This window comes from Cyrtonyx montezumae, unplaced genomic scaffold (genome assembly GCF_038088225.1).
Source record: "Cyrtonyx montezumae isolate F1298 unplaced genomic scaffold, pur_monq_1.0 scaffold_3, whole genome shotgun sequence".
Lineage (NCBI taxonomy): Eukaryota > Metazoa > Chordata > Aves > Galliformes > Odontophoridae > Cyrtonyx > Cyrtonyx montezumae.
The window spans coordinates 83,490,548-83,518,030 of NW_027072034.1; the positions used below are offsets into that span (position 1 = coordinate 83,490,548).

The following is a 27,483-nucleotide window of genomic DNA, read 5'->3' on the forward strand; positions in this document are numbered from 1 at the left end:
TACAGGAGAACTCCTGTTAGTCTGTCAGTGCCTCTGCTATGGACTGACTGTCCCAGTTTGTTGCTCACTTCCTTGTCCCTCAGTCAGTTTTGTGTTTTCACATTAGCTTATTTGTTTCAAAACTATTTCTACATTCTTAAAGATAAAAGTACCACAGAGTGAAAACTATTTTTATCTGATCTGTCAAGTTCCTTCATCTGATACGAGTATGCTGAGTTCAAGCTCTGTGTTCCCTACCCCATAAGATTCCTTGTAATTTTCGCCTTTTCTTGTAGTCTTTGTGCTTTTTCATCTCTGAATGTTTCTGATCTATTGACTTTTGTGCCACTTTGTAGTTGTTTTCCCTCATGTTACAGTGGTTTTGTTCTTATCAACTCCTATATCAAACGGCTTTTGTCACATTCCTTACTGATGTGCCAAAATGAAGTCTTTGTGTCTTGTCTCTAAATTCTAATTTACGAACATAGGTTTGCATGCAGATTTTCTTTGAGGTAAGTTGTACCAAGTGCTCAAGTCTGTTTGGGTGAAGCTTTCCATGTGGCAGTAAGTTCTCATGTGGGCTTGATTGAACTGGTACCGGACCTATGAGACAAGCTTACTGACGTGGGTGGGGGGGGAAATCCTCCAGGTTGGTTGTAGTTAGAAGATTGTTCATTCATATGCCATTGGTGTAAAACTGGCCTAAGTATAAGACTTGCAGGTCTCTCTTTTTCATCTTTGCAGTGTATTTGTTTTCACTTCTTTGTTTTGTTCCTGCATTACCTGCTGTGGTTATTCATTAACTTGTTGGAGCTGATACTGTATTAAACTATACTTGACTTATTCGCTGCCTGCTTAATGACTTAGAAAGTTTTTAGGGCATGTTCTGCAACTATGGATGCTATCTTTATAGTAGCACAATGGTAGCTAAAGCAGAGCAACATTTTGTTCTAATTTCTATAGACATAACTGAAACATAAATTTAACTGAAGGATATGGAGGCAGACTAATTCTATGAATTGTAGGTTGTATTAGACTTGCATTTCCAGTGTATATTTAAGAGTTAGGGAGGAATAGGTGAGCTGATAACTCTTAGAATACTTAAACTTTACTTTGAGAGTTTAAAAGGGAGGTCTTGTCTGCAAAAACTGAAAGAGTCTTTGTCTAAAGTTGCAAATGTGCACATTGCATGATAGTATAAATAATTACCTACGGTGTTGTTTCTTTCTTGGAGTTTGGAATTATCACTAACTAAAGGGAAGATAAGATAGTAAAGATAGTTAGTATTATCAAGGTTATTGGAAAAATGTTTTAACTTCAGACTTCTCAAGGCACTTGCAGCTCTCCTGAGAGGTGTTGCTAATCCTCTTGTGGCTGGCAGCAAGTTAATGATCTCCATCATTAGAATATCATGATGCAGAAAGCTACTCTTTAATGAGCCCACCTGCACAAGCTGTCTGAGGGAAAGCGGATAGCTTACTTAAACTTTTTGTGTTATTAACAGTGAATTTACAGTTACATCAAATATTTTGTGCAATGGAATGGTAATCATCTTTGTTGGGAGCTGAAGCAGTCCCCTGCTCTTCTGTTAATCAAAGTGCCTTTCAACATGACAAATTCTCCTGGAACGATCAGTCTTTCTCATCTGTCCTCTGCACCTTTGGAAGGTGAGCTGGAAAGCTGAATGTAGTTGTACTGGATGCCAAAGATTATGGAACATGGATATTTACTTTGACACATCACTCCCTTTCCTTCTTCCCTGCCCATGCACTCTATATGCTCTCTAATCTTCCCATGTTTTGTAGACAATAAACTTGCTGTGTTTTTCCACATCGTTATTGGTCTCCTCAGTGACATTCCCTCCGTTTTAGGCAGTTTGGTTTCCTTTTCAGCCAGATGATTTAACTGGTTGGTGTGAAGATACATTTCACTGATTCTGTGATGCTAATTGGATTCAGAATGATTGTTTCCGGTTTGCACATTATCTGGGTGACATAAAGAGAAGCAAATTTCTGTGCACTCAAATGCTTTTTTCTTTACTAAAAGAAAAGAAACCCACAAACTCAACTACTGAAGTTAAGTACTTGGGTTTATGCTGAAAGTAGTGGTTTGTATGTATTTCTTGCATTGGGTCTTGCTCTGGGCAAGTACGATCTCAGTAGACTGGAGGTGCTTTGGAGCAGTAGCATCTGTTTTCTGGATTTTGTCTGTTTACAACATCACCTCTGGCTAGATATGGAAGGAAGTCAATTCTGCTGTTATCAGTATTTAACCTGAGTAAGCATTGTATTTGTTTCATTGTTTTCCTAATCCTGGTGGGCTTGGAGGGGAAGGTCTAGGTATTGTCTTGCAGGACAAAATGAAGATTTAATAACCTGGGATAAAGAAAGCTGAGAAGAGTTCTCTCTAGATTATTCCAGCTTCCCATTTGTGGTATTCTGTTCAGTGAGTGGTGTGCTAAATATATGTGTGTGTGTGTGTATATATATATATGTATGTATTTAAAGCTCTCATCTCTCTCTCTAAATATACATATATATATATATATATATACTTATATTTAGAGAGAGAGATGGGAGCTTTAAAAATCTCCTTTAAGACCCATATAGACTTTACAGTGCAGATGTTAAATCGTTGTACGGTTAATTTAAAATTGAAGACTGCCATCACTTGTGTTTCTTTATTTTCCAGATAACTTTTCAAAGTAGTTCAGGCACTTTGAAATTGTAAATTGCTGGTTTAGGGAGTTCTACCACAAAAATGGCAAAAATATTCTTTCATTTCTGGAAGTCACGGTGCTCTAAAGCAGCAATAAAACCAAGACACTATTGTGTTGCTGTTGTTTTTAATTAAAAACTACTTATCCTCAAGGAAGACCTTAAAATGATTAAATGAATGAGAGATGATACAAATATTGATAATAACTTTTAGTCTGGATACTGACTGTCAGTACGTTACTGAGGTGATCAGTGTATGCATTTAATTGCATCTTTTTACTGAGTTAAAGGTTTATTAAAATGCAGGTTCTTGCTTATCAGCTTTGTTCTCAAACTTAAGTCTGTGAGTATTTAGCAGAGAAGAACCACAGGCTTACATGTGGATATTTTAATAAGGCAGTCATGCTTTCTTTCGGCCTTCTGATTTTAAAGGTGGAAAAATAACATGTTGGATGTCACAATTTGCAATATTTAGAGGGCTGTCAACGTATGATGCAAGGTTTTCTCTATTTCCTTTGCACTGTGGGGATCAAATCAGAGCAGTGGGAAGTCCTGACCCAGCCATTGGAGCTGCAGCACATGAGCTCATGCTGGATAGCTGTGCTTGCCTCTGTGTTGTACCTCATCTAGCATGCTGTGGAAAGGAAGCAGTTCTGGCCTCTTGTTTTCAGCTTACCAGTGTGCAAACAGCTGCTGTGATATTCAGATATGTAGCAAACTTGGCCAAGTTATGTCACTGAACTGGATGCTTTAGAGGGCAGCAGGAATGTGAGTCTCTTTTTCAGTTGGGTGTAATTTCGTTATAGGTGTTAGTTTATTCAAGGGAGTGGTGTGGATAAGCCCAATGGAAGTCTTTCATAGCCAGTAAGGTATTTCATCTTTCCCTAAGTAAATCTTACAGATAATTTTCTGGAAGGATTTTGCTATAGTTGCAGACTGACAGATGGCTAGCAGAAAACTCATTATCTGTGTATCTGTAGTACTATGGGGAAATCTAGGTTGCAGATATCATAAGCAACATGTCACTGAGGTCAAGTTTTCTTACTTTTTTTTTTTTTGTATTTGGGGAACAATCTAATGAGGTATGCATAATTGTAGACTTGAATCCACTGCTGTGATCATGGTTTGTGTGGAGCTTTGGAAGTGGGTTTTTATTGTGGTTGTTTTTGGGTTGTTTTTTCTGCCCAAAACTGAGAAATCACAGATGGTATCAATTAACTTAGTGCCATCCTGGAAACCCAATGTTTCTGGTAAGAGAAGATCAAGGTACGTTTTGCTAGTGCAGCTTTAAATTGAGTAGATTTTCTGTGTGTCTCTAGAGAATGGTTAGGTTCTTTCAAAGTACCTGGGGTCTTAGAGAAATTGCAGTTGTTACAGTAATCCTGTCCTTGCCTATTGTATTTCTGCTCATTCTGTTTAATGCAGTTACTGTATACTCTCAGTTGTTGTTATGGGTGGGTTAGTTGCAACATCCGTCCTTCCATGCACTTTTAGTTTCCATGATTTCTTCACAAGTATGTTCTCACTGTGGTTGCGCAGGTAAGAGCCAAAACAGTTACAGTATTCTTGAAGAGTATTTGCCATGGGAGTGGTATGGGAGTTGTCAAGTGTCTGAGTCATTACACTGTTTTTTATGCATGTGGCTTTTCTTGACTGCTTAAATACAACATAGCCTTTCTTTATAGTATGAGAGGTTTTTTTCCCCACTGTGCTTCTGAGAAGAGAGGGCTACTTTCATCGAAGAACATTTTGTCAGCACCAGAAAATAAGATGCTTTTAGAGCCCTTCTACAGACACAAACACATATACAGTTGTTCAGAAAAAAAAAAATAATCATGTGAGGCAAATTGCCCTTTTGGAATAATTCAGAGCAGATGAGTTCATCAGACTTTCAAAAAAAAAAAAAAAAAAAAGTGGCCTCCAGCTTTTCAGCTGCTTATACTGTGGTAAGGAGAAATAACTTTAAAATGTAACCCAGAGAGGGTTGACAAAGTCATGGGCTTTTACCAAGGTCATTTGTTGTCTTTCCTTGAAGAAACCTTTGTGTTTTTAAGGTCAGAAGTTAGTGGTTGACTCATAATTTTGTTTAGTAGTGAAAGTTTCAGCTGATATTTGTCTAGAGTGGCTAGCCAGGTTGTGAACTACAGATGAGCTGCTAAAATGAATCTGAAAGTGCTTCTTAATAGAATAAGTCTTGCTTTTTTCTTCATGTGCATTTCATAATGGAGGAATTAAAAGTTCAAAAGGTTTCCTAAATGATTTTGTGTGTTTCACTCATGTGAAACTATTGGAAACACGGAACTATTTAAACTTTCTTTCCCCTTGCTAGATTAGATTCTATGTTGGTTGTTTTTTTATTGGAAGTCATGAATATTGAGAAAGCTGGTCAAGAGATTTCATTCAACTCTATCAATTTTAATTAACAGAAAACAAAACAACTTGTTTGTTTGCTTTGCTATTAAATTAAGAGGGTTTACCACACCTGTTAGCCAAAGGAAAAGGCAAATGATCACTAGGAAAAAGTCTTGTCACAGCAGTGACTCCAGTGTACATCATATCAATTGCATCTTTCTGCATGCGGCATGTCACCATCTTGGTATATTTTTCTGATTTAGCATATCAATTGAAAGTGTTTCTGTTGTTCTCTCCTTGCTTGCTGCAGCCACTAGAATGCTTATGGCTGATTTTTTTTAATTTAAAAAATATTCACTGTGTTTCTTTGTGTGCCTGCAGTCATTTGTTTTTCAATTTCATCTTTTGTAGCTGGGTTGAGCTTCACCTGGAGCAAAAATGAAGAGCGTTCTGCTTTCATTCCCTAAACCAAATGTCTTCAGGATTTCATTTCCTGAGCTACTTCAGAAATGTTTATCACTTCAAGACAAAACCAAGGATGTTATCGCTTAGTCCTGACATGGTACTGTAGGAGCAAGTCAGAATATGGGGATGCACCAGAGGCAGTGACCTATTATTCTAAGTTTTCACCGATGCCAGACTGTTTCCAAGGGGTTGAGGGTACCATGTCCACATGTCTCTATCAACATGTTCACTCAGCTTTCTCACTACACCATCATCTGTTCTTACTCATTGCCATATTTCTTGGGTGAGGTCTTTCACTTCTCATTCTCTGCCTAGAAGTTGTTCTTTATCTTGACTAATGTCGTTTAACAGATGGTTTCTTCTTCTAGATGTAATGATTCAGGGATTTCTTCATTAAATAGTAGTAATTCTGTTTCAGACCAGGGTGTAACTCCAGATGTACCTCTGTACAGAGCAGAATAGGATCATCTTTTGTTGCTTGCATCAGGATTCAGGGGTTCTTGGCTTTTTTTTTTTTATCTTTTGGTGCTTATCTATGTTCTGAGTACTGCATATTATTTATATAGCAGCCTTGTGGGAGACTGTGTTCCCAAGGGGAATGATCTTTCCAGGAACACACCAAGGAGGTGCTGGGAACAGAGCAAGACCCATTCAGAAGGAGGTGGTTGAAAGAAAGTTTGTGGAATGGAGTGGCATGACAGATTTTCTTCATGGAGAAAGCAATTGGCAGGAGGCCCAACAGGATCTTGGTTTGTCAGGAGCTCCTATGCTGAGTTACCTATGTTCGGAGAGGTCTAAAACAGTGAAGCATTGCTGACCTGGTGCTTACCTACATGGAGGAGATTGTGAAATATATTAAGATCAGAGGCAGCCAGGACTGCAACAGCCAGGACTGCCCTGGTTGAGTTTTTGATCTCAAGGAACATGGATCTGGCAAAGTGTGGACTCAGGACCCTGAATTTCAGGAAACGGACTTCAGACTGTTTAAGGAATTGTTGGAAGGAAAAGAGCACGGCTTGGCAAGGGCCTGCTGGTCAAACTGAAGGAAAGGAAGGACAAGTACAGGTAGCAGAGGCATCGATGTGTAGCCTGGGAAGAATAGATCAGTGATGAAGAAAAATACAGGGATGCTGTCTGAACTTGCAGAGATGGGATTAGGAAAGCTATGGCACAGATGGAAACTAAAGGCTAGTGAGCATCACCTCTGTGTCTGTTAAGATCATGGAACACATCCTCCTAGAAGGCATGTGAGGAATGAGTGGGTGATCCTAGACAGCCAGCATAGCTTCACCAAGGGAAGATAGAAGGCCACCAGATTGATGAGCCACTATGATGGAGTGATGGCATCGATGGATAAAAGGAAGGTAACTGGTGTCATCTATATGGACTTCTGCAAGGCCTTTGACATGGTCCCCTACCACATTCTAATCTCTGAATTGGAATGGTGTGAATTTGTAGGGTGGACTATTCTGTGGATAAGCAATTGGTTGGAATATCAGTCAGTGGATTGTGCTCAATGGTTCTGTGTCCTGTTGGAGGCTGGTAACAAGTGATGATTGGATTGAATGCACCTTCAGTAAGTTTGCTGAGCAGTGCAGTTAATACAGCAGAAGAAAGAGATGCCATCCAGAGGGACCTTGATAAACTTGAAAAGTGGGCCCTTGTGAACCTAATGATGTTCAACAAAGCAAAGTGCAAGGTTTTGCATTTGAGTTGGGGTAATCCCAGATACCTATACAAACGGGGAGGAGAACTTCTTGAGAGTAACCCTGTCAAGAAGGACTTAGGGGTCCTGGTTGATGAAAAATGTAACATGAGCCAGCAGTGTGTTCTGGCAGCTTGGAACGCCAATGGCATCCTGAGTTCCATCGCAAGAGGAGTGGCCAGCAGGGACAGGGAGGTGATTATCCCCCCACGGGTCTGCCTATGTGAGACCCCTAACACAGAAAAGATGTGGAGCTTTTGGAGAGGATCCATAGGAATGCCACAAAGATGATCAAAGGACTGAAGCACCTTTCCTGTGAAGCCAGGCTGCAGGAACTGTGCTTGTTCAGCTGGGGAGACCTCACTGTGGCTTTCCAACATTTTAAAAGGGAGTTTATGAACTTGATGGAAATCAAGGGTAGATAGTGATAAGACAACGGGGAATGGTTTTAAACTAAAGGAAGGGAGATTTGTATGAGATGTCAGGGGGAAGAATTTTACTGAGAGAGCAGTGAGGTGCTGGAACAGACTGCCCAGAGAGGTTGTAGATATCTCATTCATGGAGGTTAAAGGCCAGGTTGAATGGGGCCCTGGACAATCTGATCTAGTTCTTGATCTAGCAGCTGGCAACCCTGCCTTTGGCGAGGAGTTGGAACTTGATGAACCTTGAGGTCCCTTTCAAGATGTTCTATGACTAACAACTCTAAGCATCCAAGTGCTATGCTTGTTGTGTTTGGGAGTTGAGGTTGGTCTCTGACTGAGGGGTGTCAGGAAGGGAACTTCCTTTCTTTAAAGTAGTCCACAGGTAAGAAGTACAAGAACTATTGCGTTGAAGTTTTAGTTCTCTACTTTGTGAATATATGGAGACCATATGCAACATGCTGTTGTGACAGAAGGAAAACATAAAATAGGATTATTTAAATGCTGAATTGATCCACCTGCAAAGGAAACATTGCTTTGGATGTATGTTAAACATCTTAGATATTTTTCTCTTTCCAGCTCTATGTGGCCACTGAAGCCATCCTCATTGCGTTGGTGGGGGCAACTCCTCCATACCACTGGGATCTGGAATTACTCTCAGCTAACCAGAGCCATAGCAACCAGTCAGTGAGTGAGCAGAGAGCCTTTGGGGAATGGCTCCTGACTGCCAATGGCAGTGAAGTTCATAAGCACGTACACTTCAGCAGCAGCTTCACATCAATAGTCTCTGAGGTAAGTCTGAAATGGGTTTTGCTGTCCTGAGTGTGAGCAGTAAATCTCATTGGCAGAGTGGAAAGGAAAGCTGACAGTGCTGCTGATTCTTTCTCCCACAGTAATGCAAATTTTGATTAGCAAATGGAGCAGGTGCTTTTTCCAGGTGGAGAATGAGTAACCTATTCCTGCCCTTATTGATACCTATGAGACTTTTGTTTTGCAGTGCAAAATGTTCTGCACTAAAACTGCCCACTTTCTGCATGTGGGATGTGGATATTGGATCTCATAGCCTGGTTCCACCACTTGGCTGGAGTCATGTCATTGTACTAATGTGTTTAAAATCCCGTATATACCTTAAGCTCTTTCTGTCTGTGTTCTGAAATTCCCTTGGTAAGACAGATGCATGTAAGTGAATCCATCCTGTAATTAGCAAGCAGTGGAGGAACTGGAGAGAAAGCAGCTTCTGCTATTTCTTTGCAGCTTCAGGGAGGGCGTGGGCAGTAGAGAGCAAGATGTGCAAAGCAACCTCATCTGTTTTATCCCAAAACAATCTTCAGCTTTGCCATTTTCATGGTGTGGCCACTGTCTCCAAAAGAATGATTTCAACTTTCACACTGTGCTATGTGCATCACCTGTCATTGCTGGGGCCTACAAGATCTATTGTTTTTCCTCTGTGCAAGAGCCTTGAGTAAGACTTGAAGTGCTGTATAGCTAAGTTAAACATAACATCACTTGATAATTCATGACTATTGTCCAAATGTGTTAATGCTATTTGAGTTAGTCCCATAAAGTACTTAACTTTATTGGTTATGACCATACTAATAACTGCCAGTTTGGGAACAATACTGAGCAATTGTGTACAATGTGTACTGCCTCTTATTCTGGTAATGAAGAGGATGAGTACTTATGCCTTTTGAAATTAAAATCCTAATGGACAGTGGCTTTTTGGAGCATAACATAAAGCCAGTAAGTTCTTTAAATCTTTTCCGAGCTTTTCATTTGTTGGTTTTCAGTAATGGTTTATTCTCTCAATTTTGACAAGTCAGACATGTTTTTGGAGTCTAGTAGTGCCTTAGGATGTAAATTTTGTGGAGGTTCTTAGGCATCTTAGCTGCACAGGTGAGGAAATGTGGGTAAAGAGCATAGTTTACTTTAAAAAATATATCTCAAGATATCTTCTACATTAAAGAATTTCAAAGCAGAATCTGAACTTTTCAGGAGAGGCTCGTGCGTATAAAAATCCTGTTGCCTCCTGTATCCCCCTACTAAAATAAACTTTGTTCAAAACTTTAACTGCATGTACCATATTTTTGACAATGGGGTTAATTATAAAGATCTCAGTGCATTTCTTCAAAAACTATTTGATCTTAATTTGGGGGCTTTTGTTTGCTATCCAGTCTTTCTACTGGTATGTAGAGAAATTTTTTTCAGCATTTGAGGAGGATATTTTTAATGCTTACCTTGTGGTATCATTTCCTAATTATGTGACTGTTGCAAATTTACACTGAAAAATCTGATGTAAAAAGATCTATTCTACAGAGAGGGTATTATATATCTCAAGTCCTTTAAAGTTTGTCTTAGTCATTGAGATTAACTTGTGGAGCACGTCTGAACAGCTTTTACTTTACCACAGCCAAATTATGCTTTATTCTCTGATGCACAAATAATCTAATGTCACTGAGGTAAGGTTATCTTTTCAACATTTATACCAAAATTAAGGAATTATTCTTGTAGCTCTTATAAAATTGCACGTCCGTGTTATTTCAAGTTAAGTGTAACCTCATTATATGCTGTTATTATAGAAATCTACTTTATTGTGAATTATTTTTTTAAATCCAGAGAAGCTGATTTGTGGTCATTTAATTAGTTTCAGAAGATAATTTTATTGGAGGCCTGGCACCCTACTGCTGATCTTGTCAGTAAATGCTTCACCATTTAAGTGACAATTTGATAAAGCACGTACTGAGTCTAAGCAAGTTATTTTCTTGGAGCTTCTGTGTGATCATATTTTGTTAGCTCTGTAATCTTGGTGAGGTTTAATTGCACAGTTCTCTTTTCATGGTGAGGTAGTTTATAGCTGAGATGTGAAATAATATAAGCCAGGCTAGGATGGATATCTAATGGGATTTTGGTAAGGGAAGAGATTGTGTAGAGAGGATTAGATTGTTATTACAGAGATAATGACATAATCAGCAGCTTACCTGCCCAGGAATAAAAGCTGGGTATCATTGAAAGGAAACATTATTTCAAGACAAAAGAGGAGCAGAAAAGGAAAAGAACGCCATATGTGAAGTTTTTAGGATAAAAAAGGAAATACATTTTATCAGTGAGAACCTGATATAATTTAACTCTAGAGTTCTGTAGGAGGAATAATTTTCTCTGCCAGGCTGACCCTTTCTGAGACAACATTAGGTCTGTAAAAGCATCTGAAGATCAGGTGTGTATTTGGAATTGGAAGTTGCACAAAGGGGACTGTAAAAATAAAAGGATAAGCAATACCAGAAAACTGGTCAAAAGCTGCCAAAGTGTTTCTCAGTGACAAGACAGTTCTTAAGGAGGAGAGAAATATTTCTGGACATAAATCACAATGCTTTATTCTGTGTAATGTGCCTACACACTTTGGTGATAAATGCCAAGAGGTAGTACTGAATATATTTGAGGTAGAACTTTCGTTGTGAGTAAAGGCAAGAGAATTGAGAGAGGGGACAAAGGCTGCAAAATTACCATATCCCATGAGAGATCTATTCTCGAGTTCAGAATCAAAGACTATACTTGATTTGGGGAGCTGTGCAATTGGTTACTACCCCTCTAGAGGGTCTGGAAGAAAGCACTTGTTTCAGTGGCTATGTGATGGCAGACTGACTGGGATATTTAGGAGATTTTGGCATTTTTATCTTCCTGAAAGTATTTATCACCCCTCTCCAACTATTAGCTGTCAGTGAACCATTTTGACTCTGGTTAATTCTCCCTTTTTGTTTCCATGCAGTGGTTTTTAATTGGCAACACATCATACAAAGTCAGTGCTGCCAGTTCTTTCTACTTCAGTGGTGTGTTTGTTGGAGCAATATCCTTTGGCCAGCTCTCAGATCGCTTTGGAAGGAAGAAAGTCTATCTCACAGGTAATGGTAATGATCTTTTTTTTTTTTTTCAGGTAAACAATCAAATGAAATGGAGGTGTTGCATCTCTGAAGATGAGTGGCAAGAGCCCAGTTTCTGCTTAGTACAGAGCTGTTACTTTTGTCTTTCCAGTATATTTCTGGGGACAAGAAATTAATATTCAACTGTTCAGTCAGTACCTGAGTACTAGGGAGATGTTCTGAATTTAAGAATTATACTACAAGGGCTTATAGTTAAAAAAAAAAAAAAAAAAGTGTTGGTTGTCATGCTCAGAAGTAATTAATATTTATAATAATTTATTAGCAATGTTCTCATAGGTATAACCTGCAAATTTGTTTCATGTTTTATCTCTTGCCTGTGTGATTTAATTTTTTTTCTATTTGGGATCATCACTTTAAAGTTAATGAGACTTTTTTTGTTGTTGTTACTATCCCTGAATCAAACAAAAAGAAACTTCATGTTTTGTGTGTGTATTTTGTCAATGGGTGAGCATACAGAATTAAAAACAGTGCAGTTCTTTTCTTCAAAGAGACAATCTTATTAATTCCAAGCTGATAAAAATGAGTCTTCTAAGCAGTGCAATCTTCCAATGTACTATCATATGGAGTACTTTCCAGAAGCGAGGGGAGGTATTTGATTGTATGCATAGTCTGGGAATTCTCTATGAACATAACTATGAAACCATTTTAAGTGGAGCCAGGAAGTAATTTTAAGTATTTGGAAAGTTGTCTTCTGTGAGTTGACTTTGGGGATTAAGTAAGGCACCAAGTGAACATCAAGTAAAGACATTGATAAGTGCTTCTATTTTACTGTGCTTTTCTGAAATTAAACCTTTTGCCTTGATTTTTTTTCAGGTTTTGCCCTCGACATCTTATTTGCCATTGCAAATGGATTCTCACCCTCATATGAATTCTTTGCCGTGTCTCGATTCTTGGTAGGGGTGATGAATGGTGGGATGTCTCTGGTGGCCTTTGTTCTACTGAATGAATGTGTGGGTACTGCCTACTGGGCATTAGCAGGTAAAATTTGAGTGTCAGTGTCTTTATTGTCAAACTTACAGATTTCAGTTGTACATACTGCTTGAGACACACCAAAGGATTTACAACTAGGATTTACAAAGTTAACTCTGCTTTCTTGAGCATCTGTGACTGCATTCTTTGAGCCCTGCTTTACTTAATATGAACTTTAGATTGGCACAGTGCATAACTCAGCCATTCAGGTTTCTGCATCACTCAAATTGAAACAAATCCCCTGTGGGTGCTATGTGACTAAAAACTTACTCATGGTTTATGATAGCTGAGCTCTATCCATCGAAATTGGGACTGTGTTGTGATTTCACCCTGCGTGTGACTAAGCACCACATAGTTTGCTCACTCCCATTGGGGTGGGAGAGGGAATCAAAGAAAAAGAGTAGAACTTGTGAGTTGAAATAAAACTAAGTCAGAGAAAAGGAAAAGGATAATACTTACGAATATATCTATATAGTGTGTATGTATAAATATTTGAATTTATATAACCAGTGTTGCACAAGCAATTGCTTACCACTTTCTGCCCTGTTAGCCTCCTAGGCAGTGGAAAAGAGAGGGATGAACTCCCACTCATCTCAGAACTCCTTCTGCGTGATGTCGTATGGTGTGGAATATCCCTTTTTCCAGCTTAAGTCAGTATTGTGGTTCTGTACCTTTCCAGCTTCTTGAGCCCTTTGCTGAGTATGTCCTCCTGTACAACACCGTTTAGCAGCAACTATAAATGTCAGTGTGTTTATCAACATTGTTTTTTTTCTTGGAACCAAGGGCATAGCATCATACCAGGCACTGTAAAGAAAACAACTCCATCCCAGCTGAAATTAAGACACTGTGGAAAACAGCAATTAGTTTGTGTCTATTTGCTAAATATCGTTTCTTTCATTCATGACTGTTCTCGAATCAAAAAACTTTTTGTACAATGGTAAGAGGAGACAACTATTGTTAGTGTTCAAAGAGAGAGTTGTGCCATTTGTCCATTCTACCTTAGGACTTAGGACAAAAGATATGTCCCTTTTAACTGTTGAGATAATTGGTGTTGAGGCTGTCCTTTAGATGCATATTAGACTGTACCATTACAGCTCTGCAGTGTGAATTACCAAGTCCTTGACAAGTGCCAAAGTGGTGTTAATGATGAAAGATCAGCAACTGTTTTGAAAAAAGACTATCTTCTAAATCATGAGAGCAGCAACGAATACTGTAGATTTCTAAAAATGCCAATTTTCCTGTGGCTTGTACTACTTTTGTACTACTTACATGTGGAATTAGAAGATTGAATTCTTTACTGGGCTTTGGGTGAGCAGGATGTAGAAGAATGTTTTTTGGGCTCGTCTTGGTGTTTGCAGTTAGGTGCAATGCATTTGTACTGTGTGGTGAAGGATGGAGTTCTCTTTGGTTAAATAGCTGTGTGTTTGCCTGTGCTACTGAGTGAAATGTTCTTAATGAAGTGTTATTTTCTGTATGATCCCATGTGTTAGGAGTTAGAAGTGTTCTTTAAAAGAGAGATAATGGTGTTTTTGTTCTTGTTTTTTTTTTCTTTGTGTGTTAGGATCTATTGGTGGCTTGTTCTTTGCTGTGGGAATTGCTCAGTATGCTTTATTAGGGTACTTCATCCGCTCCTGGAGGACTCTGGCTGTTGTGGTTAACCTGGAAGGAACAGTGGTCTTTCTTCTCTCTCTGTAAGTAGTTTTTCAGACTAAACTTCTTCAAGGAAGATGTTAATAATGAGAGAAAATACAATTAGGTCAAGGAGCTTTTCTAGGCTGGTATGAAGTGCTATAACTAAGGCATTTTTCTCAACTTCAACCACCTCATGTAATGTGCTTACTTCAAATTGCAGTGCTGCAATATCTGAAAATGCAAGTGTTTGTCACACCGTATATGCATTGTTACTGTAAATCAGAATAGTCTTGAGTGGTGTAGAACATCCTATTCTTTCACTGTTATGTACTGATTCTTTAAACTGTTGTCAGGTGTGCTACAAGATACTGTGTACACATCCTAAAGGATACAAAAACATTTATGTGCTTACATGATCATATATTTCTTATAATTCTGCTTATGCAGAAGGAACTGCATCAAAATTGTTTGCACATATAGTCTTAAATGTGACATACAAAACTAAAAATGAGCAGCTTCCTTTGATTTTCTTTTTTCCAAGTATTCTGGTTAGGAAAGAGTAGGAAGAATAGAATAGGATAGAATAAAATAGGAAGAAGGCTTCTTTATTAAGGTAGTCAGGGTTGTTGTTTGCGGAGTTCAGCACCATGCTTTCTCATATCTTTTTCTCAGCAAAAACTCATCAACTGAGAAGAAATGAAATTTAGCTGCTGTTAAATCTTCAGGCTTTCTCCTTCCAGTATCTGTTTAACTTTGGCAACTAACTTCTTGCTAACCAGTCAAAACAGCCTTTCAAAAGAAGCACCATAACTTACTGAAAGATCTTTAAAACTGTGAGGTGAAAAGCATATTTGACATATCTAATGTTTCAAAACAAAACTTTCAGATAACGTGCAATTTTTTAAGCACTTTATGCTTGGGACTTCAGAGCTGTGCTCAGAGGCCCATATTACTGTAAGTAAGGATTTTTCAGTCAAAATTTCACGCTGCCTCTCACCTACACTACTTAAAAATGACTCTTTGTAGGAAAAGTTACCAGATTTTTTTTTTTAATTATGGGGAGGAAATAATTTTCTTTTCTGAACAGTTATTTTATAAAAGTGCAGGAACACACCTGTTCAATGAAAGAATAGCACTTCAGCATTTTTCAGAACCTTTTTAATACTTTGTCCCTGTGCAGAAGTTTAAATTAGTTCTGGGAATCTGAAAATATCTGATTTGTTTTCTAGGATGTATTGGTGTTACAGACCTATCAAGTGAATGCTGAGTGTGAGGTGCAAGAGCCTGATTTCTCTACAGCCTTGCTATCTACAGGAGAGAATTAAAAGAATTATTGTAATTAATTATAAAGAAGGAAATGTTGGAACACTAGGAATAGAAGACAGCTAGTAAACATTGTGAAAACATTTTACTTTTAGTAACATGTAGCATCTTTGATTCTGAGTTCTACTAGGAAGAATGATATTGTGCTTAATACTGTTGTGTGTATGTGTATATGCATATATGCATAATTGTTTGTTACCTAGGTTAGGTATGAATTACTTTCCCTTTACTTCCAACATGTTTTGCTTTGTTTCAGCAAATTCATTCTGAGCCTGAAGGGTTGTTTGAGAAATTATCTTATGCTTAAATGTATTTCAGCCTTATTTCCATAGCCCAGTGCTATGGAATAGAAAAGCCCTCAAGCATCTCTACAATATATATGATTTCTATATATAAATAAAAAAATGTGTTACAGATTTATTCCAGAGTCCCCCCGCTGGCTATATTCTCAAGGCCGGCTGAGTGAAGCAGAAGATGCCCTCTACCTCATTGCAAAGAAGAACCGCAAGCAGAAGTACACCTTTTCATTAAAACTCCCTGCTGAGAGGAGTCCCAGAGAAGCTGGAAGTTTCTTGGATCTCTTCCGATACAGGATTCTCTTGGGACGCACCTTAATCATGATGTTCACCTGGTACTTGAAATGCTTTTAGGCCTAGCTGTGTTACTTTGAGGAAATGTGTTGCTGTGAATCTGCTGATCATGCATGTTCTCAGCCTTTATTTTTAGGGATACCGTGCATGAAAAGGATCCCTATTATAGTTCTTCCTTAGTACATTTTTATAGTTTACTTCCAAGGTACTTTATCTTTGCATTTCACTCGTGCTTTTTGAGGTCTAGAGTGGTTGAGAAGTGTGTATTCCTTCCTGACTCTCAAAGGCTGCTGAAATTAGTCGTGCTGTCATCTTCTTTGGTCCCATGCATGTGTCCATACTTTCAATCACTTGGACTACTCTTTGTGTTTTGTGTGTAAGGAGCATGTTAGTAGGCTGGTGGCCTACCTTGTCTAATGAGTGTATTTCTTATAAAAGTGCTACCAAAGGTTGCCAGTGCTAGCAGTTGCTGTCATGACTCTACCTCTAGTCACTTGCAGAAATGTAATTATCCAAAAGTACCTATTTTGTTTTGGATAGTTCCACTAGCTCAGCTTTCTTGCTGCCTTTTTGGAGTAAACCTGATATATGACAGGGTATGCAAGTTCTCTGGTATTGCTTTTCATTCAGTTGCTTTTATAATGTGTGTCTTTGGGGGAGGAGTATTAAGAAAAAAACAAATGGCTTTGTTTTTTCAGCAGACATACTTCTGTTGCTTCTCCAAATATTCATTCTGGAAACAGTCCATTTTCTGTTAAGGAGAATTAGGAGTTTGCCTTGCTGATTTAGTGCAGAATAAACTGGTGACCTGTTGCTTTCTTCTCTGTACAGAATTCAGTCAGGGTCACAAAAGGAAAAGTGAAAATCAGAATCTGGAAATTGATAGAACTGGACCATGATGTAGAATTTAAAGAAAGGTAGAAAAATTTTAGGTTTACTATCTAAAAGGCTATATATATAAACTTATACTACTACATTGTGCCAGAAGAATGTTTTGGTATGGCCAGCTCTGATTTTACTTTTTTTTTTTCCTTTTACAGGTTTGTGTGCAGCTTGGTTTATTATGGTCTTACCCTTAATGTAGGTGACTTAGGTGGAAGCATTTATGCCAATTTAGCCCTGTCAGGGTTGATAGAAATCCCAGCATACCCAATCTGTATTTACTTGATTAACCAAAAATGGTAAGTATGAAATTCTATTAATGTTTATCATTTTCTTTTTTTTTTAATATAAATTTCTTTCAAATTGTATCTCCCAGCCCATAGGCGTTGTGTGGGACTCTCTGCTTTGATATTTCCAGTCAATTATATTCTCCCAAGAAATGCTTTTTTTATTTGAAAGTGCAGCTGTTAAACTTTCACCTCTAATAAAGTTTAAGTTGTTGCTCAGTAGCTCATTCTAATATGGCTCAAAGATACAGATGATTGTCAGTACTAGCTGTGCTGACTCCATCCAGACACAAGATGGCATTCTTCCCACCTGTCTTGTAACTTCCATTCTCACTGTTAGGTCAAAGGTACTGCAATTAAATTCAGCTGAAACTGTTGTGATGTCATTTTACAGCTGCTGTAAATGTATAAGAGCAGAGCTGTTGATTCTGACTCTTAGCCTTTTCCTGAGCTGTGGTACTCTGGACAATGTCTTCATTGGTGGGTTTTTTTGTAGAATTCACTTACCAGTCTCATTTCTATACGTCTCCTGAGCAACTTTACACACATGTACACAGTGGGAAGGAAATAAAAATCCCAGAAACTGTCAGCTACAGCATGAAGACTTCTCAGTGCTCATTTTGTTGAGAAAAGCAGATTTTTTTAAAAAGCATTGAGAGAGGAGGTGTTTGTGGAGATGTTGCTTATTATTTTGCAAATAGAGACAATGTGATTTTAGAGACTTCATTGGTTATCCTTTTTTGGACATCAGGTTTGGTCGAAAGAGAACACTGAGTGCATTTCTGTTCCTGGGAGGACTGGCTTGTCTTATTGTCATGTTTCTTCCTAAAAAGAAAGGTAAATATTTTCTTTTGTTTCCGGAGTACTTAGTAAGAAGTTGCAAAGCACCTCATTGTACCTAAGAATTTATTGGTTGTCAGTGAATTAGGCTCCTACCACATTAGTCTCAACTTTAAGGCTCAAGAAGCTAAGCCATAAGTAGAAGTTTCCCTAAGATCCTAAGAAAAGCTTGTTGAAAAGATGTGGATTTGAACTCGTCTTTGGATTCTATCCTACACTTCCACTTTATCACATCAGTCACTCCTTCTCAGTGTATTCCCAAAGAATGATGTTTCCTGGGATATCTTCATTATCCAAATGAGCTGTCGGTATTAATACACGTGCAACTTGTAGGTATCTCTCCAAGTGAAAGGCTGATGCCAAAAGAGCCTAAGTGACACATTTTCTCTATCAGATACTGGAGTTTTTGCAGTGGTGAACAGTCGCTCACTTTCTTTGCTGGGGAAACTGACAATCAGTGCTGCATTTAACATTGTCTACATCTACACATCAGAACTTTATCCCACAGTGATCAGGTAATGCAAGTTAATTTTAAGATCTTCATTTTTCTGGTTCTTCTCCCTGATCACCTTTTACTTCTCACTTTTTCTATTAATTATTACATTTCATTTGAGATTTTCACTTAACATACAATGATTATCTGTATAGTCTTGTATGTATGAAAATTTTTTTCTTATCCTCACCTCCATCTCCCTCAAATCTGCATTGTTCTCTTCAGAGTAACTAAATTCTCCATAATAGTAAAACTGTCCTGTTGGATGCTTAGTGTTCTCACAGTTCTCTCTCCACTATTGAGTATAACAGTAGTATTGCTTATGTTTTAATGAACAGCATCTGTGGGTTCCTCAGTGCTTTGTAAATCAGACAACTATTGATATTCGTGCTTCCTTAAGCAGCAATGTTAAAGATGTGACCAGTCAGTAAGCTTTGTGGAAATAAGGTGGTGCTTCAAAGGTAGAAGTGCCCTATTCTTGTGGCAACTGAGTAGGTAAAAGCATCTATTATACAGGTGCAATTTTTAATAGAAGTATTTGTTTGTCAGGTATCACTGTTAATGGCTAGACATCGTTGGGACTTTAATGTTCTACCGAGTGGGGGAATCTGCTGATATGGATAAAGTAACTTAGTCAAAGTTTCAGGAAGAGATGAGATGCACTGACTGAAATCACACTTTCTTTTTGTCTTCTTAAGTGTATGCTTATGTTAGAATTCTGAGTGTGCAGTGGATTTGTACTTTTGAGTACAAAGCGTATGATTTAATTCCTTTTTTCAGGTATTTTCTTTTATATTTCACATTCTGTTGTCAGTTAATATGGTCAGAATCATGAGTGAGACTTTTTTTAAACCTTTCCTTCACTTGCAGCTTCTTGCACTTAAAAAAATCCTATTTTTTCCTGTGCAAATGTGACTAATTAATGATTTTTGGTTTCTTCTTAGGAATGTTGGAATGGGTGCCTGCTCCATGTTTTCCCGTGTTGGTGGAATCATTGCTCCTTTTGTCCCTTCATTGGTTTGTCTGAACTCACTATTTTAAGTACATTTTTGTTCTGTGGCTCTGATGATTCAGAAGCTTGCAGAAGTGGCAATATTTGGCTAAACTATGTATATAAAATCTGTAAGTTAGGTGGCTTGGCAGTGTTATGGTAGGCTAAAGGCACTAGGATATAATCTTTAATTAGAAAATCCCAGTGTTTAGTTCAGAAGGTACTTTAGGATTTTGGAATTTACCCCTTGAATTTCACCAATACTGTCATTAGGAAAAAAAACAAAAAAAAAAAACCATTGATGTTACCAGATTTAAACCATAAGCCAGCAATAACAAAAAATGTAGTTAGAAGATTTACTGCATCAAGATGATAAAGCGTGAGAGCTCAGTGCTCTTCTCAGAAACGTGTTTTTAAGAAATTCATTTAAGTGTTGCTGCACTTCACTGAATCTTTGCATCATAGTTGTCAGTAAATGTTTGTATTTCAATGAATGCAGACACAGTTGTTGGATACCTGAGGTACCTTTAAGCTTCTCTTAAAAAGTATTCCTTAAATACTTAAAGTATTCCTTTAATATGACACAGATTTCATCTGGAATAACTTTTCTCTGTGCCATCTGCTATCCTACTACGGCATGCAGAAGAATGGTAGGAGAGTAGATGAGCACACTGGACTTCTTGTTCTGTAGAATGAAACAAGATGGATGAGAGTGTCTTCAGAGCAATGACATGCAAAGCCAAAACTGGTACCAATCTCCCAGGTGGATTTAATAGGCTGCTTTTAAGTAGCAGTGGGGGACATCCATTATGTTGTAGTAGTGCCAAATATCCAGTAGAAAGAGACAAGTATTGAATCATCATGTTTTGGAAGGGTCCAATGACAGTGGAAATAGCTCTGTTTAAGGAACAGATAAGCACTGATTTGTGTGAAGAACTAAAATCTACACTGGAATTTCTTCAACTTTTTGAATGTTTTTTTTCAGTAGTTTTCTCTGGGAGCCTTATACAATGGGTTTGTTCTGTGTAGCATTGGGGAAAAAGTTAATTGCTGAGCTAAGAGAAAATGTTTACATGCATTTAATCACAGCCTATTTTTTTCAACTTAAAATTGTTTTTTTACTATAGAAAATGAATTTTTGAAAGTGCTATACTTCTGTATTTTTCAAATAAGCTTGCTTCAGTATTCTTAAAGTGAATGCATGTGTTTTTGAGCTATATTGAAGATGATTTGTATTTTTACATGAAGTGTTCTTATTTTTGTATGAAGTGTAGCTCTGCTTTTAACAAAACATGTTAAGAGGGACAGGCGTTAAAGGTGGTCTGTAAACATCACCAGGCTGTCTTCTGAGGTGATGGCAGAAAGGCCAAAGCTCAGTTGGAACTAAAAACTAGCAAGAAGCATAAATACAGATTCTGTCAGTCAAAGGACATATAGAGAAAGCGTTTAGCTCATTGTTGAATGCCGTTAAATCCTATTGGTAGATTAGGTGGAATAAGATGAAGTACTTAACACTTGCTTTAGTCTTCACAGGCAAAGCCTAACCCCAAGTCTTTGTGCATATGAACACGGGAAGCAGAGGGTTGGGCAGTAGTGGGGGAGAAGTAGGTTCATGAATCCTGAAAGAAACTGAAAGCTTTTCAGACCATGGGATAGGATTTCCCAAGTGGTGGTGAAAGAAGTGGCTATGCCTGTGAGGAAAGTGCAGGGAAAAATGCTAATACTGTGTGTCTTTAAGAGGGATCCACTGCCTGGATCCACTTTCTGATCCATCCAAGAAGTGTAAAATTCTCTTTCTGGTGTGGACTAATCACAGGGCTTGCATAGGCTGACCAACTGAGTAGCAGCTTTACTGGGAGAGACCCAGGAGTTGTGACTATATGATCAGCTAGCAAATTTCACGCTGAACTGTATCAGGCACACATTAGTGCATGGTCTGCAGATCAAGTTTATGGTCTCCCTTTCTAGCAGGATATGGAAAAACTCTGGGGAGGGTCCAGAATAGGGCAACAGAGATGATGAGGGGCCTAGAACATACAGCTTCAGATGAAAGTTGAAGCAGTTGTGTTTATTTGGCCCAAGACAAACTTCCAGTCATGTGAAATAGTTCAGCAAGAGTTAGTGGCCACTGGTTGCAATTTGAGAGTTACAGATAAGCATGAAAACTTTTCTTTTGTCTGTGAGGCTTAATGTAGCCATGGAGTTGTCCTCTCAGGGGGAAGAATTTGCCATCCTTGAAGTTTTTCAATACTTGGCTACATAATGCTGTGGTTGACATGGTCTAGTGTTGGCTGTAGCCCTCCTTTGAACTGGTAGTTTTGCTAGGTGACATCTAGAGATTCCTTCCAACTAGCATGTCTTTGTGTGATGTATCACCCTACTACAAAGCAATGTTACATTTTATTAAAAACAACATATTGTAGACAAGAATTAAGTACAAATTTAGCAAGCATTTCTTTTAAAGTCCATCCCAAAATCTGTATGGCTATCATAGTGTTGATAGGAGCTGCTGTGGTTTTATCTGGGGTACAGGTAACTTTATTCATACAGGCCTGTTTTTGTTTTTCATACTGCCCTGCCAACAAGGGGACTTGGGGTGGACAGGGAACTGGGATGGGACAGAGCCGGGACAGCTGACCCAAATGGACTAAAGGGATATCCCTTATCATATGACTTGATGCTCAGCAATAAAAGCTGGAGTAAGGGAAAAGGAAGGTGGAGGGCCATTTGGAGTGATGGCATTTGTCTTCCTGAGAAACCATTGCATGTGTTAAGCTCTGCTCTCCTGGAATTGGCTGAATATGTGTTCTCATGATTTTACCATTCTGATGCTCTCCCAGCCCACCTGGGGAGAGTGAGCAAGCAGCTGTGGTCCTTAGCTCCCTACCGGGGTTAGATCACGATAGATACAATTGACAATACTGATAAGAAAGAATAAAATTGGTAATTTCTACAGTAAAGGTAAAGCAAAGAATGGCTAATGTTGGAAAAGATCTCTGGAAGCTATCTGGTCCATCTGTTCCACCTCCTAGCCCTTGGCTCAAACAGGGCCACCTAGAGCTGCTTGCCTAGGATTGTGTCTGGACAGCTTTGGATTATTTCCAAGGCTGGAGATTTCACAGGCTCTCTGGCCAAGCTGTGCTAGTACTTAGTTGTGCTCATAGTAAAAGTATTTCCCAGTGCTCCTATGGAACCTCCTGTCTTCCTGTTTGTGCCCATTTGTTCTTGCTGTGTCACTTGGCACAACTGGAAAGAGCTTGGCTCTGTCCTCTTTGCATCTTCTCTTCATGCATGTATATACTATTCTGAAATTAATGCCTCCTATTTATTTCCCTGAAAACAAGAGCACAATAACACTGTTTGATAGAGTACATTCTCAGCTACAAAATGCTATTTTTCAACATAGTTGCCACCATTAGCTGTGCATTTTTTGCCAGTGATGACCAAGCATGCTGTGTTTGTGAAAAATCTGCATCAGCAGAGATGATCCATTATTTCACAGCTGCTATGTCAGTGGTAGGAAAATGTTGTCCATCTTTCATTGGCCCAAATAGATGGAGTCAGAAGGTGCCAAATCTGGACTATATGATGGGTGTAGTAGGACAGTACAACCAAGACTGGCAATGTTTTCCATGATTGTCAAACTATTATGGGGCTTGGTGTTATTGTGTTGCAAGAGAAAGGCTGTCTTCTCTGCCCTGACCCTTGAAGTCTGAGCCTTCAATTTAGTCAGCATTGCAATGTAGCCATCAGAGATGATAGTTTGTTCAGGGTCCTAGAGATCCTTGAGAATCATTCCTATCCTGAAAGACAGTAAACATTGCTTTACCTGCCGAGGGCTGTGTCTTGAACTTTTTCTTTGATAGGGAAATTCACACATTGCCACTCCATGGATTGGCATTTTGATTCTGGCTCATAGTGGTGACACCACATCTTGTCACCAGTTATGATGCAAACCAGAAAACCATCACTTTCAACCTTGTGTTTGTTCAGTAGGTCCTGACAAACTTGCATCTGGTGTTCATTCTGTTCCTGTGTGCGCATTTGTGGGACCAACCAGGTACAAACTTTGCAATATTCCAATGTTGCTGTCATTGTTTCCAATTCATGGAAGCTGATATTCAGCTCTGTACAGTGGTCTCTGGTTGTAATCTGCCAATTCATGCAGATGAGCCAATTGAGATGCTCTTCATTTTTGTGGTGTGACAGCTGTACATGACCATCGTGGTTTGTCTTTCACATCACTATTGCCACTGCTGAAATGCAACACACACTGCCTCCCTGTGCTCACATCTACTATTTGATATCCATAAATGTTCATCAGGTGTTGTTTTGTGTTAGTGGGTATCTTTTTTTCCTGCTTGGAGGAATTCAGTGACACCCCTTTGCTTCATCCGTGCCTCCATGTCAGATGCCATTTTGTCAGATTGCCCCTCTGCTGCCATCTGTTGCATGACAACAGAGTGTAACAGTACTGGCAGGAAGGTTCAATTTCTATTACCATACCACCAACATCAGAATGATATGGGCCAACATAATAAAATAGGAGATACTGCTTTTGGAGTAGCCCTCATATGTTGATAAGATCCTCCTGTGACTTCTCTAGCCTAAACAGATACAACTGTCTCAGCTTTTCCTTCTCTTATATGTGAGATGCTCCAATCCCGTTATCACCTTTGTGTCTCTTTGCTGGATTCACTCTAGTTTGTCTATGTCTCTTGTACTGAAGAGCCCAGAATTGGATACAGAACTCCAGGTGTGGCCTCACCAGCTCTGAATAGAGGGTGGGATTCACCTTCCACAATCCAGGATACGATCAGTTCTACTATTATTATTTTTTTTTTTTAGTATGAAAGTTTCATGGGTTATGAGTTCATTATATTCCTGAAAATTGCCACTTGGTTTGATTGTAAAGGTTAACTGTTTGAGTATGCACTAAATGGAACCAATCTACTTTCTACCAATCACTCTCTCTGCTCTTGTTTTCAGAAATCTGTACAGTGGTCTCTGCCTTACATTGTATTTGGAGCAACTGGTTTACTGTCTGGGCTCTTAAGTTTATTGTTGCCAGAGACCTTAAACAGCCCTTTGCTAGAAACTATTTCAGACCTACAGATATGTTCATACTGGAGACTGGGGGATGAAGCCATGTCATTGCAAACCCTAAATGGCTCACAGGTATTTTATTATTAATTCTTGTTTTCCCTAGCATTTTAACTTTCAGCTTACATATCCTACTCTGAGTTCTCTAGGATAGTGATTTTTGGCCTGTGGATAATAGGTCCAGATGCACAAGATCACTTAGTAACTTTACCATCCCATCTGAATTGTTCCCTGGCAATGCAGGCTGAAAGATAACTGGGTTAATTCATCCCTTCAGGGTCAAAAGCTTACAATCTTTGTTTGGGATCAAAGTCTTGGGGAAATCTGTCTCTCTAGTCTCTAAGATGGATTGCTGTGGTATGCTTCATACACAGCTGGCCACTGAAGTTTCTGAGAAGTCTTAGATGCTAAAGAAGATTCTTGCTGGCAAAACAAGTTTATTGTATGTATTTATGTCAAGTTTGTGTCAGCTGTTATTTTGGAAATTACATCATCATTACATCTTAACCTAGATGGTTAGCTAACAGAAACTGATTTTAGCAAACAGTGTGGTTATTTTAATTCAGAGGGAGGGAAAAAGATCGTTTTTGCCCTTCCAGCCAAATAATGTCTATGTATCACCATTTGGGGGTGATGTACATCAATAAATATGCATACCACTGGATTCACTTTCATCAAGTAGTCTTCTCAGGTTTATATTTTCTGTTCTTGCATTTCTGCAGGCCTTCTAAGAATCCCAATCTGAACAAGATCATATATATTTATATATATAATTAATAATATCATTTACATATAGTAATATATACATATTATACAAAGGAAGTGCTGATAAAATGGAAAGCTGTTAAACATTAACCCTATTTGACAAGGCCACAGAGAGGCCTGTGAAGCTGCTATGAGAAAGCTATAGAGTTTATTTGGCATACCCTGAATTTCCCCTGTGGAATCCATTGTCCTTTTGTACCTTTCTAAGGATAACATGCATTTTTAGATGCCCGGAGTGTAGGTTTTGTCCCTGTTAATGTACACAAATGTAATATTCAAGTTGGACAGCAACCATCAATAGTCTGATTCTCCTCAAATAATTTTAGGAGTAAAATAGAAGCATGATGTGAGATTCCGTCTATATCTTCTGGCAGTTTCTAGTGCTCAAACTGTTTGAAATTCTTTTGCAGTTACACACACTGCTGTAGTAAAACTCCATTGAAGACAGATCTAAAGCTACAGATTTTGCTTGTGTGGTTCTGTCAGTCAGGAGTATGATTTCCATTTCTCTGTTTTTCACCTTCTTTCTCACCGTTCTTTGCATATGATTAGTCAGGCAGAAGTCTTAGAATAGACGTAAGCATACTGGAAAAAATCCTAAATACTCATTTAAACTAGATGAAGTTTCTGCTAGCAATAGACTCATTCTAATAGAGGTGCAGTGCACTGTACTCGTATATTTTGAGACTTATTTGATGGCTTCTATGTTAACCAGTTACTTCATTTTTCTTTCTAGTCTGGAGACAAGGACAATTCTGCAGGAAGTGGAAGTGAAGATGAGGAGTTTTATGATGCTGATGAAGAGACCCATATGATCAAGTAATGAAAAGAAGAAACACAGACTTGTTCTCTTAGTTTTTCTAACTTGTCCAGTCGGTACAGCTCTGAGATGAGAGTTCTGGAGGCCACCTATCAGGGAATGTAACTGGGCAGGTGCCTGTGTCTTTCCTGAGTAGGAAGGGAGTTTAAGTACTGTTAAGATTAATTACATTCACTGATTCTTTTCATGCGAGACAGCCATTCAAATACTTGTGGGTAGGAATGAGAGAGTGCACAGACTGCATTTGAATCCAGGCTGATATCAAGGGGAGGATGATGCATTTCTAAAGCACAGTTGATAACTTCCTATTTGTGCAGATCATCAATGCACACACTTGTTTTTTCCATGTGGTTGGTTTTGAGTCATCATAAACTGATAAACTTGAAAACATTCACTGTTTGATTTCTGTGGAGTGAAAGTGGTCACACAGTATGCCATGTGCTACCCCAGGAGGAACAAACTTATGAAATTGTATGTTAAAATGGCTTTTGTGTACTGAGTGGGGGAGAGGCAACTATTAGGCTTCTCTTTCAGCAGGTGGATAGCTGTGTAGAATTACAGGGTACAGCTGATCAGTTCCTGATCCATCCATGAACTTTGTGATGATGAAAGGCTGGGAAGAGTCTATAACATCTGTAGATATAGAGGATGTTGCTGATAATTCTCTCCTTTAACCACCAGTCTCTTGGGCTGCCTTACGCATGGACTTGCCACGTTTCCCACATCTCAGAACTGCTGTTTGTAGCTTTGCCTACTTTTACTTTGTCTTCATTTTTATATAAATATTAAAGCTTGGCAACTTTTCTGTCTGTGCAGTAAAGTAAATCTGTCTAAGGATGTAATCTCATGAGTGTTACACAGGTGAGGTGTTTATCACATACTGTATAATGTGAAGTGTGTTTTTAGCTCATTTCTTTGAACCTGTCTACATCTTTATTTGTGGAAGAAACTTAACACTAAAGTGACAAGAGAAGCCATGGGCTGCTGTTACGTCTTGTAGGATTATTACCAGGAAGCTGCTAATATCTATTTAAAATTCTTTTGTTCAATAATGCTCTTAAACTCTTTAAACCAGTGTTTACTTGATTACTTGACCTTGTTGAGGAAGACAACTTTATTATTTAGTTTACACTACACTTTGTTTTGTGAGAAGGATACGAAATCTTGAAATATGTGTAAGTGCAATGTTGTGACTAAAAAATAAGGCCTTAGAAAGATT

General features: G+C 38.5%; 1 protein-coding gene and 1 long non-coding RNA gene across 2 annotated transcripts in view; both read left to right on the plus strand.

The window, feature by feature from the left end:
• The window catches only part of SLC22A15 (solute carrier family 22 member 15), a 28,358-nt gene extending 1,539 nt beyond the window's left edge, over nucleotides 1–26,819 (plus strand). The window contains exons 2-12 of the mRNA XM_065740960.1: nucleotides 8,217–8,429; nucleotides 11,398–11,530; nucleotides 12,383–12,547; nucleotides 14,100–14,229; nucleotides 15,909–16,124; nucleotides 17,124–17,264; nucleotides 18,004–18,089; nucleotides 18,487–18,607; nucleotides 19,530–19,602; nucleotides 24,566–24,754; nucleotides 26,181–26,819. Coding sequence (XP_065597032.1) covers nucleotides 8,217–8,429; nucleotides 11,398–11,530; nucleotides 12,383–12,547; nucleotides 14,100–14,229; nucleotides 15,909–16,124; nucleotides 17,124–17,264; nucleotides 18,004–18,089; nucleotides 18,487–18,607; nucleotides 19,530–19,602; nucleotides 24,566–24,754; nucleotides 26,181–26,267 — 1,554 coding nt within the window. The 3' untranslated portion in view covers nucleotides 26,268–26,819. The remainder of the gene's footprint in view (nucleotides 1–8,216; nucleotides 8,430–11,397; nucleotides 11,531–12,382; nucleotides 12,548–14,099; nucleotides 14,230–15,908; nucleotides 16,125–17,123; nucleotides 17,265–18,003; nucleotides 18,090–18,486; nucleotides 18,608–19,529; nucleotides 19,603–24,565; nucleotides 24,755–26,180) is intronic.
• Nucleotides 1,943–2,749, plus strand: LOC136051510 (uncharacterized). The gene is made up of 2 exons (XR_010622471.1): nucleotides 1,943–2,456; nucleotides 2,544–2,749. It is a non-coding gene; the product is annotated as an uncharacterized LOC136051510 (long non-coding RNA).
• Nucleotides 26,820–27,483: the final 664 nt, after the last annotated feature.